This window comes from Tachypleus tridentatus, unplaced genomic scaffold (genome assembly GCF_004210375.1).
Source record: "Tachypleus tridentatus isolate NWPU-2018 unplaced genomic scaffold, ASM421037v1 Hic_cluster_2, whole genome shotgun sequence".
NCBI lineage: Eukaryota > Metazoa > Arthropoda > Merostomata > Xiphosura > Limulidae > Tachypleus > Tachypleus tridentatus.
This window is the reverse complement of record NW_027467782.1, coordinates 15,787,664-15,800,968: the sequence shown is the minus strand read 5'-3', so window position 1 is coordinate 15,800,968 and position 13,305 is coordinate 15,787,664. Positions and strand designations below refer to the sequence as shown.

Sequence of the window (13,305 nt, the reverse complement as noted above, 5' to 3'; positions counted from 1 at the left end):
TATTTTCTTCCAGCAAAGCCACATCGGGCTATCTGCCGAGCCCACCAGAAAGGAATCGAGCCCTGATTTTAGCTTTGTAAATCCGAAGACATACCGCTGTACTATCGGGGGCATTTGAAAAGCAAACTTATTCCTGACACGAGTAGTGATAAAGTACTTTACACTATACAAAATAAATAATTGTTGTTTTAATGTTTCTAAAAGTATGATACTAAACTGAAACCAGTTGTAACTGAATTATTGTTTCTTTAAGAAAATTCTCATTTTTCTCATAAAAATAAATATTTTCATGTAATGTGCCATAAGGAGTTGAGAAAATGAAAATGTTATTTATCTCTTTCATGGAATAGTTTTTCATCTGCATAATCAGTTTTGTTTTCATTCTGAACTGACTAAATCGGTCAGTCACTAGGTGGCGCTTAAGTTAAAGAAGAAAAATATGAAAACAAGCATGGCGGTAGTAGGGAGGGAAGTGTAATATCCATTTGTTAACAAGATTGTATGTTAATACCAGGTAGAGCGATCGAATCGAATAAAGATCAGTCTAAGGAATGTGAGTTCCTGAATATTGATAAACTTTTTAGTTGATTAACTCAGTGTTGGTGTTCACATATCAATACTGTGATAAATTAAGCCAGACGTTGTTAACGTGGCATGGAAGTGAACTGTAATCGGCAGGATCTCCTAATTGTTATGTTATAGTCAACAGTATACGTCTTACAATTACAACACGTTTGTTACTCTGGTCGCCAGTCCATAAAACGTAAACATCAACTTATCCGTTCTAACGAGAAATAATGATCTGTCTAGCTGAACTGAACTATGTCCATTGTCATGTAGGTTTACCGTGTTCTGTGAGAAATGGTCAACGCATAGGAGGTATCAGGAGTCGACCATCGTAGAAGTACGTACCTGATTAAAGAGTGATTACTCTAGAGAGATATAAGTGTACTATGATGTATCTTTTATTCACATACCACAATTAAGGTAATATTAAAAGATATTAGTGCTTTTTATAATCTGTTGTATGTATAAAATTGACATATGTGACATTAAAATGACAAAAAATGTAAAGTTCTCGACCTTTCTGGGAAAACGCATCACATGATGTTGTTTCAGAGGCATATTTATTAGTTTTGATGGTAAAGCATCCATTAACTAAGGCAGTGCCTCTAGCTCGGACAGCAGTAAGTCTTCGTCTTTACAACACTAAAATCAGGGGTTTGATTCCTCTTAGTTGATACAACAGATAGCCTAATGTGGCTTTGCTTTAAGAAAACACATACACTTCACACACACACCAAAGCAGTAGCAGAAGAAATAGAAAGAATGATTTGCTCTGTGTCTCCATTATATTATTTGCTGTCATGCATACCAATAAAATTTTGTTCTTCTGCCATAAGAATTTGCATACAAAGGCTACAAGAAGCTGAAGTGACTTAAAGTAGCTTGTTCACAGCTGCAACCACTGGGCTAGTGTATATTTGCTGTCATGTGTACCAGTAAAGTTTTATTCTTCTGCCATAAAGGATTTGCTCAGAAAGGTCACAAGAAGCTGAAGTGATTTACAGTAGCTTGTATTCTTTATATCATGAATGAAGCAGTTAGGGTATGTATTATTTACAGGGAAACAATTAATGTGGTTTTAATAAACATTTCAAAAGTGTAGGTGACAAAGTGACAGCAGCAGTTAGGATGCAGTTGATTATGTACTAATGCAAAATTAAGCATTTTAATGTATTTTTTTTTAATGAGGTTATAAATAATTGCAACAACACATATAACATTTTAATCTGTGTGTATTGTATCTCTTCATTTGAAAAAGGGTGTGTGTGGAAGAAACCACATTTATTAAAGAGGAGATGTGGACAACAACACTTCAGGAAGTGCTGGTCTAGATTTTATTTCTTTGTTATGTCTACACGTCTAAATGTTAAATGAGAATCTCTTTTCATAGAAGTGTAAGGAAAGTGAAATCACAATATAACTAGTTGTAATTTACTAGAAAAAAGTAGTTTGAAGTTCCTGGATTAGGTCTTCAGTAGCATAATTATGAAGTGTCTGTTTCTTTTGCCAAGAAAGTGATCAGTTTAAAACAGTTTGCTGGAAGAAATTTGTTTATATCTATATTTCAGCTTAGATAACTTCTTTTTTTACAAACAAACTGGATTAACATCCTTGTGCCTACAAACTGATAATTTTGCTTTTTAGTAACAAGTGAAATTTCAATTTTTATATTTTTGTCTGTTCATTTGCAGGTTTTTTCTTTTAATAGTTGGTTGATATTACATTAACAATTATTCGTGGAGAACAGAAAAGGCTGAAAGATTTTAGTGTTACAGTCTTCTCACACAATAAAACTTGAGTTTGAAGATTTATATGTAAATTAGATGGCCTATATATCAGTCAGTCTGCAAAACTTACTAAATTCTGTAGCAATACTGAAAATGAAAGTTAAACATGAAAAACTATTGATCCATGTTTTAGAACTTGTTTTACACTCGACAAATTTATTTTTAGTTACTTGCATTCATCAGTGGTATGATTCCAGATTATAATATTACTCTTTATCATGCTAATACTTACATTGACTTTTCATGTGAAATAAGCCATTTTATTTTGATCTTTAATTTTTACTTTTAAATATTTGCTAGAACATGTCTTTATAAATAAAAGTTATAGGCAGTGGACCAGTCATCTTTGTAACTATCTGTGGTAAACTTAATGATTAATGTTATGAAGTATTTTCTTCAGTTAAAACTTCGATATTCCTCACAAGTATAAAATATAAAACATTGCCTGAGGAAGTATCTCAAGTCTTAATTAGTTACAGCATGCCTGTTTCACTATGACATAATTTTTGTGTCACTTTGTTGATGTGATAAAGAGATCATCATATCAAAGTCGTGAAATATACAATTATAGCAGTCTGATGAGCAACGTTACAGTAATTACTCAACCATGAAGTTATAGTAAATGTTTACAGCAGTGGTTTTCAACCCGTGATCCGCGGATCCCTGGGGATCCGCGAAGTTCGCACAAGGGATCCGCAAGACCGACAGATGTACAATGTGCAATTAATGTAGTATCAATGTGTATCAATATGTAGTATCACATCAATGTAGGTACAGTAGTACACTGTATCAATGTAATTAGTGCATCTTGTCGAGATAACTCGTCATTAACATCTGAAACCAGCAACCTTCGCTAACGTTGGGAAGAACTGCGCGCGCACATTTGCAGTCGAGCAGTCCAGTTATGACGACGCTCTACGTCATTTAATTGAAACATTTAATGTAGCCAATACTATCCGGCGTGACGCTCTGCTTGTTTACTTCTTGTGTATCAGCTTTATTGTATATTTGAATTTACCTCGAGCTCGCTTAACTAGGGAGGTACAATAGGAAGGAAGGAACGAATGAGAGCGCGAGGTGGCAGATTACAAATAAGGTCATCAGTGTTAATCGAAGGTCGGGACTCGGACGTGCGCACGTGACGTCTATGCGGAGCGTGGGAAAGGCAGGCAGGAGGCTACTGCAACACTGCTGAAGAGAAAACTATAGATGAATGAAGAAATGCGTGCGTATCGGCTTGTATGAGTTCGATGACGAAGCATTGCCGAAAGAAGGCGGTGTAGAATAGGCGTCATTCAAGGTTACAGAACTGTATGCGTTATCAATCATGCAGCGCCAGGCGCTACTGATGTATAGCCTAGCGTAGTTTAATTTAAACCATAAAACATTGTCTCAGATTACTCGTCATCGGCTGACAACGTGAAGTGTGAGTACCTATTCAATTTTTTTATTTTTTATTGAATGCTTGTAAATGGATTTGAAGAAAGAAAACGTTATAAAAATTGATAACAATCAGAAGACTCGACTATATGATTCAGATTATTTAGCTTTTGGATTTATTGCTAGCGACGATCGGAACTGCCCATCACCATTATGTTTAGTTTGTGGTGAGAATTTATCAAACAGTTCAATGCTGCCATCTAAGTTGAAGCGTCATCTGATATCAAAACATCCTAATTTGGCTGATAAAACCAAAGAATACTTTCAAAGACTGAAAGAATCTACTTCAAAACAAGCTCGTATATTTGAAAGGAAGTTCAACATCAGCAAAAAAGCGAACCAAGCAAGCTTTGCTGTGGCAAAGATCGTAGCCAAGCAGATGAAGCCACATACAATCGCTGAATCGTTAATATTACCAGCATGTGTTACCATTGCGAAGATTTTTTTGGAGATGCTGCTGCTGAAGAAATTAAGAACATCCCTCTGTCTGACAACACAATAGGCAGGCGGATTACGGACATGTCAGTTGATATCGAAAAGGGGTTATGTTAAAATTGAAAGCATTTGACTGAAATCAAGGGTTCCACTTTGTTTTCCTTTCAGCTCAATGAGTCAACAGATGTAAGTTCATGTTCTCAGTTGCTTGTCTTTATGAGATACATTAATTCAGGTGACATCAAAGACGAATTCTTATTCTGCAGTGCACTTGAAACCACAACAAAAGCTGATGATGTCATGGAAAAAGTTTCAACTTTTTTTCAAGACGAAGATCTTCATTGGGAAAACGTGTGGATTTGTATGGATGGGGCACCGGCCATGCTGGGATCGAATTCAGGATTCCAGTCGAGAAGCGAAGAAGCTAGCACCTCAAGCAAAGGGCATCCACTGCATGATTCACCGATATGCTCTCGCCAGTAAGACTCTCCCTGCCTCTCTGCAGGAAGTGCTTGAATCTGTAATCAAAATTGTAAATTATGTGAAGACTCAAGCTCTCAACACTCGCCTATTCAAAGAACTATGCAAAGACATGAATGCTGACCACGAAGTCCTTTTTTTCTACACAGCAGTACATTGGTTGTCGAAAGGAAACGTTATTAATCGTGTCTTTGAAATGAAAGATGAAATAAAGCTGTTCCTGGAGACTCAAGAAAGGAAAGATCTTGTAGCTCACTTCGAAGATGAAGCATGGAATAAAAAAGGGTTGCGTAACTAGCCGACATTTTGACCAGTTGAACAAGCTCAATTTGAAGCTTCAATGAAGGGAACACGTTCTCCTTTTTCAAGATAGTCTTCGGGCCTTTGTTTTCAAACTGCAGAACTGGTGTCGGAAAACCAATCTTGGAAACATCGCTATGTTTGAAAACTTTGTGGAGTGACGGATGAGTCTCAGATCCAACTGGATCAGTTCCTCAAGGATGAGATTACCGAACATCTTCAGTCTCTAGAAAAGGAAGTCGAGCTTTACTTCCCTGAGCTATCACAGGAACAGGAGGCCCTGGTAAGGAACCCATTTTGTACTGAACTTGATGTATCCAGCATCCCAGATGATATCCAAGATGAATTTCTGGATCTAAGGAACGACTCTTCAGCTCAGTAATCTCTTCAAGGTGAAATCCGGACTCAGTTCTGGTGCTATGTATCAGTCATACTCCAAAGTCAGCATGATAGCTTTACGTGTCCTTGTTCCATTTGCTTCTACTTACTTCTGTGAGGCTGGATTTTCCACTCTTGTCAATATGAAAACAAAGAATAGGAACAGATTGGATGTTGAAGATGACATGAGACTGGCTCTAACAAACGCTCGGCCACGAATTTCAAAGCTTGCTGCTGAAATGCAACATCAGGCATCTCACTAGCTGGGTTGGATAGCTGTTCAAACCTATGTTAATATTATTGTAAGAAATATATGTTCTTTTTGTGAATTCAACCTGAATGTGATTTAATTTGCTAATAAATAATTACAGAATTTTAAATATTTTTTTAGATGTTTCTTTCCCTCTCCTTCACAGAAAATAAAAGAAAAATTAAGCTCCTGATAGTAAGCCCTAAGTAGGGGGTCAGATGGGTTTCAAACTTTTAGATAAGGTTGGGAACCCTTGCCTTAATCCATTCATGCACATCACCAATCAAATGACGAGACATTTGGCTAATCATTGAAATTAAATTTTCAAGTAACCATGGTTTATTCTCTTCAGAAAGCACACTAGCTGAGCCAGCACTCAGTTTATTAAACTAAGCCTCAGATTGACCTTAATGTGTGGTATTCAAGTACAGTAATGCCTATCGCACAGTTATAAGTAGCTGCAAAATACAAATCTCTAAATGTTTTGCACAGAATTATTTCAAACACGAACAATAAGAAATCCCACCTAATATCATTGTGCAATCACCAAAATAATCATTACTCAAACATTAAAACTAAGTCTCCATCCAACTACTGTCTTATAGGTTTCTTAGGACTACAACAGGCTCATGGAGAATTGAACAAGGAGATGTGTAGATAGAGATGAAATCAATAACTTTAATACATATTCCACACTGTTAATTCTAACTCTGAACCTAGTGCACTGTACTACAGTCCATTTCACAGTGAGGAAGTACTAATTATTGTAATGATGTAAAATAGTCTCACTTCAGGATGACATGACAATAAAAACACAACTACAAGTGTTACAGCACAATAGATACAGCTTATAACGTTTGCCTGTAATAAAAGATCAGTATTCACATGAGACTTGCATCTGATTTACATAGATACTTAAACTGCATTTGAAAACAAAAAAATCTAACATACTAAATAAAATAAGCAAAAAGATTAAAAAATGTTTAGTGTTAAAACTATGAATAAAAACCAACTTATGAAAAACACAAAATTTATCATACATCTGGAATGGCTGCTGCAGACCTACAACATGCAGTGAAATATTAAACAACTTATGTACGACCAAACTGCTCCCAAAAATAATTTTCTGATCATGACTTCACCAGTAACTAAAACAGTGAAAACCACTATTTGTGTGAACCTCAACAGACACAATTACAATGTTAATCATAAACTGGATTCTTTTTATAAATCTTTAAATCATTATGATGTATAAGCACACAGAAATGAACTGAAAACTGCTGAGGATGATATATGTGACATTAATGAAATAACTTTGTTGAGGACCAGTATTTTGTAGAATACAATCACATTTCAGTTGTAATACAATAAATTTTATGTACATTCATACATATACATATTATTATTATTACTGTCTACAAATAAATCTTGAAATATCAGTTACTTCTCATAGAGCACAGAAAAACAGTGATCTTTCCTTTTCAATGAATGTGTACTGACTTTCCACAGTTTGCTAAGCCTTGTCACATTTTACAACTGGAGTATGTAAAATATTTTTCTTGTTTCATATGTACATATTGATATATAGAACATCATAGGTTATATTTAAGTACCACAGATTTCTAGTGTAATAAATCATTCTTATTAATTAAACTGTATTTATGTCTAAAATATTTTTTCAAACATCATTCATCTTGCCTTTCTTTGTGAGTCTACAACAACAAAAAATGGATCTACTTTTGAAGACACTTTTCAAAACCTAAAATACCATGTGGGAAAATTCTGAGCTTTCAATTGGTTATAAACATTTCATAGAACAAAGTAAGAATGTGTAAACAATCATTTCCAAAACCAAAGAAATGGACAGAATTAACTTTTTTGATTTTCTAAATATAGTAATATTTCAGAAAATAGATAAGAAAGGAGGTTTTTTTATTTTATATTCTAGCTTGTCAAAATAGGTAATTTAAATTTCTATTTGTTAAAAAGTGTAAAATTTGCCTTTGGACATCAGAAATATAATTTAAACCAAAGAAGCCTTCAGTTTTGTGCATGACAAACAAAAATTGATATTTAGGAACTTGTTTAAATATTTATTTTTAAATTAATTAATTATTGTGTACTATTACATTTGAATTACAATCTGCTACCACATGTATTCACACATATTTGTAAAATAATTGGTCAATAAAATTTTGAATGCAAATCTACAAATGTGATAACACCCTCTGACACCTACACATAGTAATAGAGTTAAGGAGGTGTAGAATGAAACAAATACGATTACTAGTATAAAATAATAAATAACATTCAAGCCACCAGAAGCAATACTTAAAGATTATATATGCTATTACAGTGTTGTGACATGCATTTTGAAAGCAACCGTCTTCATATACTGTATGGTTTATGGGAAACATGCATGAAAGAGTGGTGTGATTTGGACATGAAAGCTTTCTAATAGCATCTTTGCAAGGGCAAAATGCTGCAGACACACAAAACTTGGTTTTGGTAAATACCAACAAAATCATGTCAACAATAAAGGAGGGTACATAATTTCATTGTAGCAGTAACTTTGTTGTTCAACATCATAATACTATTGTATTAATTTACCACATGTAGGTGTGTGAATTTCTACACATTACATGTGGCATTTAGAGCATAATGAAGGCTGATCACTAAGATGTTACTGACTAGTTATAGCATATCATTAGTTGAAATATATCATGCAGACTCTCCCTTCAGTGTCACACAAAGAGGGATATCTATGAATGGGTTAACATTCAAAGAGTCATATCCATAGTTTCATGAAATAGTTGTATTGTACTTTATACTTCCTTCTATATATGAAACTTTATTGTTGTAAGATGTAGAAGCTACTTCTCTGAATACTTGTAATCTGATTTGGTGAGTGATCAACTAAAGAGAGGGAATGGATATGGTCAGATTTATTTTGGAAAAGTCAGGATTTGCTGTTAAGATATATGTAATTTCTTTCTTGAACATGCTAAATGTTTGTGTTTTAGTTATTCACGTGGTGTAAACTTTAGGGATAGTAGTTTTGATACAAAAGAATGTTTTGTCGTTCCAAAAATATGAAGAGACTGGCTAAGCAAAATTTCCAGTGTACCTTTGAAAGATTATAAATGGCAATGCACTAGATGCAAAGTTAACACTGAAGGTAAACAACAAAAATAACCTGAAGTCAGCTTGTATATCTAATGAATATAAAGTTTTTGATGTTTATGACAATATCAGTCTGAGGCATGTTCATTGTAGTTTTGAAAACTGATTTAAAAAATCAAATACAAGAAGAAGATTTTCAAACATATCTCATACAAATATCTTTGGTAGCATGTATGTAAAGTTCAATTAAAAGTTGTTGCTTATAATTATAAATATTGTACCAAATATAGTTTTGTTTCTGGAATATGTTAAATACTTTTCCTTTCATAATTACTTGCAGCAGTCTACATATTGTGAAGACTGTAATTGTACAGCCTGATTCAGTGTCAAATTTACAAGTCATATTGATATAAGAATGTTGTTATGAATTAGGAAGAAATAAACCTTTTGCTTGTATCAAATTATTATTTTGTTTGCCACAATGAACATTTTTTATTATAATATTTGTTATCAAAACTGAGAAAAATGAATGAAAGTAACATTGATATCAAACTGATACTTTGTGAAATCTTCATCTGTTAGTCACAAAACTTGTGTTATGGTCTTATATATTCCAAGTTCAACTCACAGTCTGGAGTAGTGGGTTTGAATTCATGTCCAACCAAAAATGCTTGTTCTTTCAACTTAGGGACATTATAATATTATAATCTTTTTGGTGGGAATACAGTTTCCATTAAATACTTTAAAAAATAAATAGAAATCACCCCTGATATTTCTACCAATTATACCTCCAACCTTTGAAAAAAATATATATTAATTTGAAATATACACCCTACTATGATATTTGTGTATGATCTTTGATGATTATTCATGGCAACTAACTAGATTGACATCACTCTTTGGATTTTGACTGATAGATGGAATATTATGAACACATTTCAGTGCTGTTCCATTATGGCAGTAAGTTGGCAGCATGGACTATTAACGACAGTGCAGTATTTATATATATATATATATATGTGTGTGTGTGTGTTGTGTAAAGAAACTCAGGAAATAACCAAAATTATATAATAAAGCACATACCTACACAAATAGAAGTTGCACAAAAATAAAACCAGTATGCAAGTGGTACATAAACACTTAACATACCATAACTAAATAGTTGTTGTTATCGTAAAGGTACATGAATAAAAAAATTTTATACTTAAAGTTAAACTTCAGAAATGTATTTCTGGACAAAAGTATGAAAATTACATGATTATATTTTTATAGGTTTAAGTTATTACAGAAGCAGTTTTATGTTTATCAATTAATTTTAGGTGCTGATATATTTATATTCAGTCCAGTTATGTTTTAATCATAATATACATGTAATTATCATCATATTTTGAACTTTTTTGTTAGTTTGTATAATAAAAAATAAAATGATTTATGACATTGTCAGTTCATCACTAGATTGATTTATAACATCTACAAACTAAAAGGTAAACAGAATGTATCTATGATTCACTCTGTTCCTGTGCAGGTACAGTGGTAAATTTATGAATTCTTAATGCTAAAATGAGGGGTTCAGTTCCATTTGGTGGACACAACAGACAGCCTGATGTGGCTTTGCAATAAGAAAACACACACACTTGTCTCCTTAGTAATGCAATTCTGTGTTTCACCATCAACTATTTCTAGTTTATTCATATAACATTTAATTATTTTCAGGCATATTTTAGTGTTTTTAGTTTCAAATTTTATGCATATTATTTCGTATAATTTGTGAAGTATAGTTATAATTTATAATGCTAAATTTGGATGTTTCCTTGATAAAAGAACAGATTTTAATTTAAACTTATCAAAACTCCTGTGAATCAGTATTAAGTTTATCAGTCAGAAAAGTCAAATAACATGAATATTTTGAAGTACAAATGTTGTTTGTAGTAAAAGATCTGTTTGTATGATTGCAATGCATGTGGAACTTGTACATGCTTGGTTTAGTTGTATTTTTATAAATGAAAGGTAAGCTATATTACCCACATTAAGCAAGAATAAATTTGTGTCTAAGAGAAATAATCTCAGATTTATAGAACAATGGAAAACATCCAAGATCATTATAAATTTGTATCGGCACATCTGTCTTTAGTAATGTAGTACTAATATTAAGAGTCGTATTTCAGTTATTAACCTTTTTTCTAAATTTGAATCAGGAACAGCAAGATAGTTGTACTATATTTTCTATCCATTTTCCTTGTTATGTAGAAAATTAAATTTGATACCAGTGCATTAGCTTAGATGTTATGATTTTTATGATGTGTATAGTGTACATTTGGTTGGATTTGATTAATATGTAGTTTACCTAGTTGCAGCCAACAGTATGTAATATTCCACAGTTTTAAAATATATATGGATGAGTGCAAAGTAAATTGTTTTACTTTGACTGTATACACAATATGTAGTTGTTTCTAAATATACTGTACACATGACAACCATGTATATACTTTTTCATAATTTGTAATGACTACGTTACACTACTGTGTACAGTATTTTGCACGTGATTAGGTAGTTCAGACTGTATAACTTTAAAAATAAATTTCCAAGACAGACATGTATGTCGTCAAGGTTTAAAATCAACTGTATTATGGTTATCTATTTATTTTCATTTACCTCTACACAAACAAATTGTGTGTAAAACGCTCAGCAGATATTTACAACAATGTTATAACAATAACTTGACACGCATAAATTTACAGTTATAATAATATTGTCTTACATGACATATTTTAAACTTGAAGTGACTGAAACAAATCATCTTATTTAAGTTATAATGAACATTAAAATTTTAGCACATACATAAGCTCTTATCATTAGGTTTAATTTAGTTTTACTTCTGTTTAGCATTGTTTTGACCAGAATTGTATATTTCTTCTGAATAGGTTTGCCATATATTTTTATGTACAATGAGCAGGCTTCATAAATGGTGACCTTCAAGTCATTTGTTAAAAATGGTATGGGGTATTATCCACATTAATATTTAGAACTCTGTTGTTTCTTGTGAGTGTGTTTAACTGTTGGTTATTGTGGAGGACTGAATTTGAACTTGAGTACGAAAACAAAACAGGTTATTGCAATATTCTAGATGTGAGAAATAGTGTGTTATAAGGAACTTTACAAAATAATACTGTTTACTATGATTGTGGGAGTTTTAATATTTTCTAACAAAACAGTAAGAATACTACTGTATTTTTGTTTGAAATGTTTCCAGGGTCTTTTGCTTATAATACTGAATTGGTATCTCTCACTTTCTTTAAATATTGGCTGTGATTAAGTTTTTGTTTGCCATTCTTTGTATTACTTTTATATTGTTTTAATAATTTCGTATTGTGCTTTGTGTTTTTTTTTACCTCATGAATTGTTTGTGCTGTCTTACTGTATGGGTATTGTAGTTAGTAATTTAGTCTGCATATTGCTTGCTGCATGTGAGGAAGTGCCTACTTCAAGTTTTTCCACTTAAGAACTTTGTAAAGATTTATATTGAATACTATTATGTTTTTTCTCAAAGATTTTATAGTAACATTAAATGAATAGCAGTAAAACTTGTTAAACAGTTAACTTTCTTGTAATTCTATATTTAACTGGAAAAGAAAAACTTTGCAAATTTTAGATGACTTGAATCTTAATTGTCCAGGAATTAGTTAAAATGTTAAAAATAAATTGGGACTAAATTGAGATTTTGTGTTCAGAACAATATTTAGTGTGAACAAAACTGTATTTTTCTTCTTTACAGAACTATAAGATTTTAATCCTTTTTACTGTGAATGGCCTTCAAGTTCAACTTTCCAGCTCCTTGTCGTCATGTCAGTGATGCTGAACAAGATAACTGTGAAGAAGCCTGTGAAGGAAGAATCTGTACATCAGAAGGAAAGGTACCAATAAACCGTGGAGGTGAAACTGTGTGGGTAGAGGTGTCAGCCATTCCACAGCACGTACAAATTTGTTCATATCCTTTTTTTTTGTTTGTGCATGCTTCTATGATAATTTTAGTTTTGTTGGGTTTTAAAAATTTTTTTATTGAACATTAAATTTCTTTAAGTGAGCTAGACATACATAGTGTAGCTCCTACAGTAACGTCTCGAGGTTATTATAAACGCTAAAATCAGGGGTTCGATTTACCTCGGTGGGCTCAGCAGATAGCCCAACTTGGCTTTGCTGTAAGAAAACACACACAAAACAACATTAACGAAGGAAACGATCCTATATAGTTGTGACGTGCAATATGTATCAATACTGTTTATAGTTCTGATGGGTCTAGTAAGTTATGCATTGTTGTGAATTTGCATGCTTTTATTATAACGACTGTATTTTACGTTTAAATACTGATATTTTGGTCCATAGGATACACATTCGAAGACATGGGGTAGTTTTAATAAAGTAATTTGATGTGTATTTGATTCTTAATTCCATGTCGAATCAAAACCAACGCTCGAGACTAAAAACAGTGAACAAAATAATACAAAATGCTGTAAAGGTTATACTACTTGAAATCATTAAGTTGCATGA

At 32.6% G+C, this 13,305-nt stretch overlaps 2 protein-coding genes across 5 annotated transcripts in view; both read left to right on the top strand.

Moving 5' to 3' along the window:
• The first annotated feature begins 429 nt into the window (after positions 1 to 429).
• Positions 430 to 13,305, top strand: part of LOC143242788 (uncharacterized) — a 43,537-nt gene continuing 30,661 nt past the window's right edge. The window contains exons 1-2 of one of the 4 annotated variants that reach the window (XM_076486281.1): positions 430 to 904; positions 12,533 to 12,671. In XM_076486281.1, coding sequence (XP_076342396.1) covers positions 12,564 to 12,671 — 108 coding nt within the window. In that variant the 5' untranslated portion in view covers positions 430 to 904; positions 12,533 to 12,563. Of the gene's footprint in view, positions 905 to 12,532; positions 12,728 to 13,305 lie in introns of those variants that run through there. The other 3 variants (XM_076486285.1, XM_076486284.1, XM_076486283.1) reach the window with 3 other exon arrangements.
• LOC143243303 (protein FAM200B-like) lies at positions 3,826 to 4,296 on the top strand. Its single transcript, XM_076487153.1, has one exon. It carries the CDS (start codon positions 3,826 to 3,828, stop codon positions 4,294 to 4,296), a length of 471 nt encoding a protein of 156 aa, XP_076343268.1.

Coding starts and splice junctions, on each gene's coding strand:
- LOC143243303 (XM_076487153.1), top strand. CDS start 3,826: ATGGATTTGAAGAAAGAAAACGTTATAAAAATTGATAACAATCAGAAG.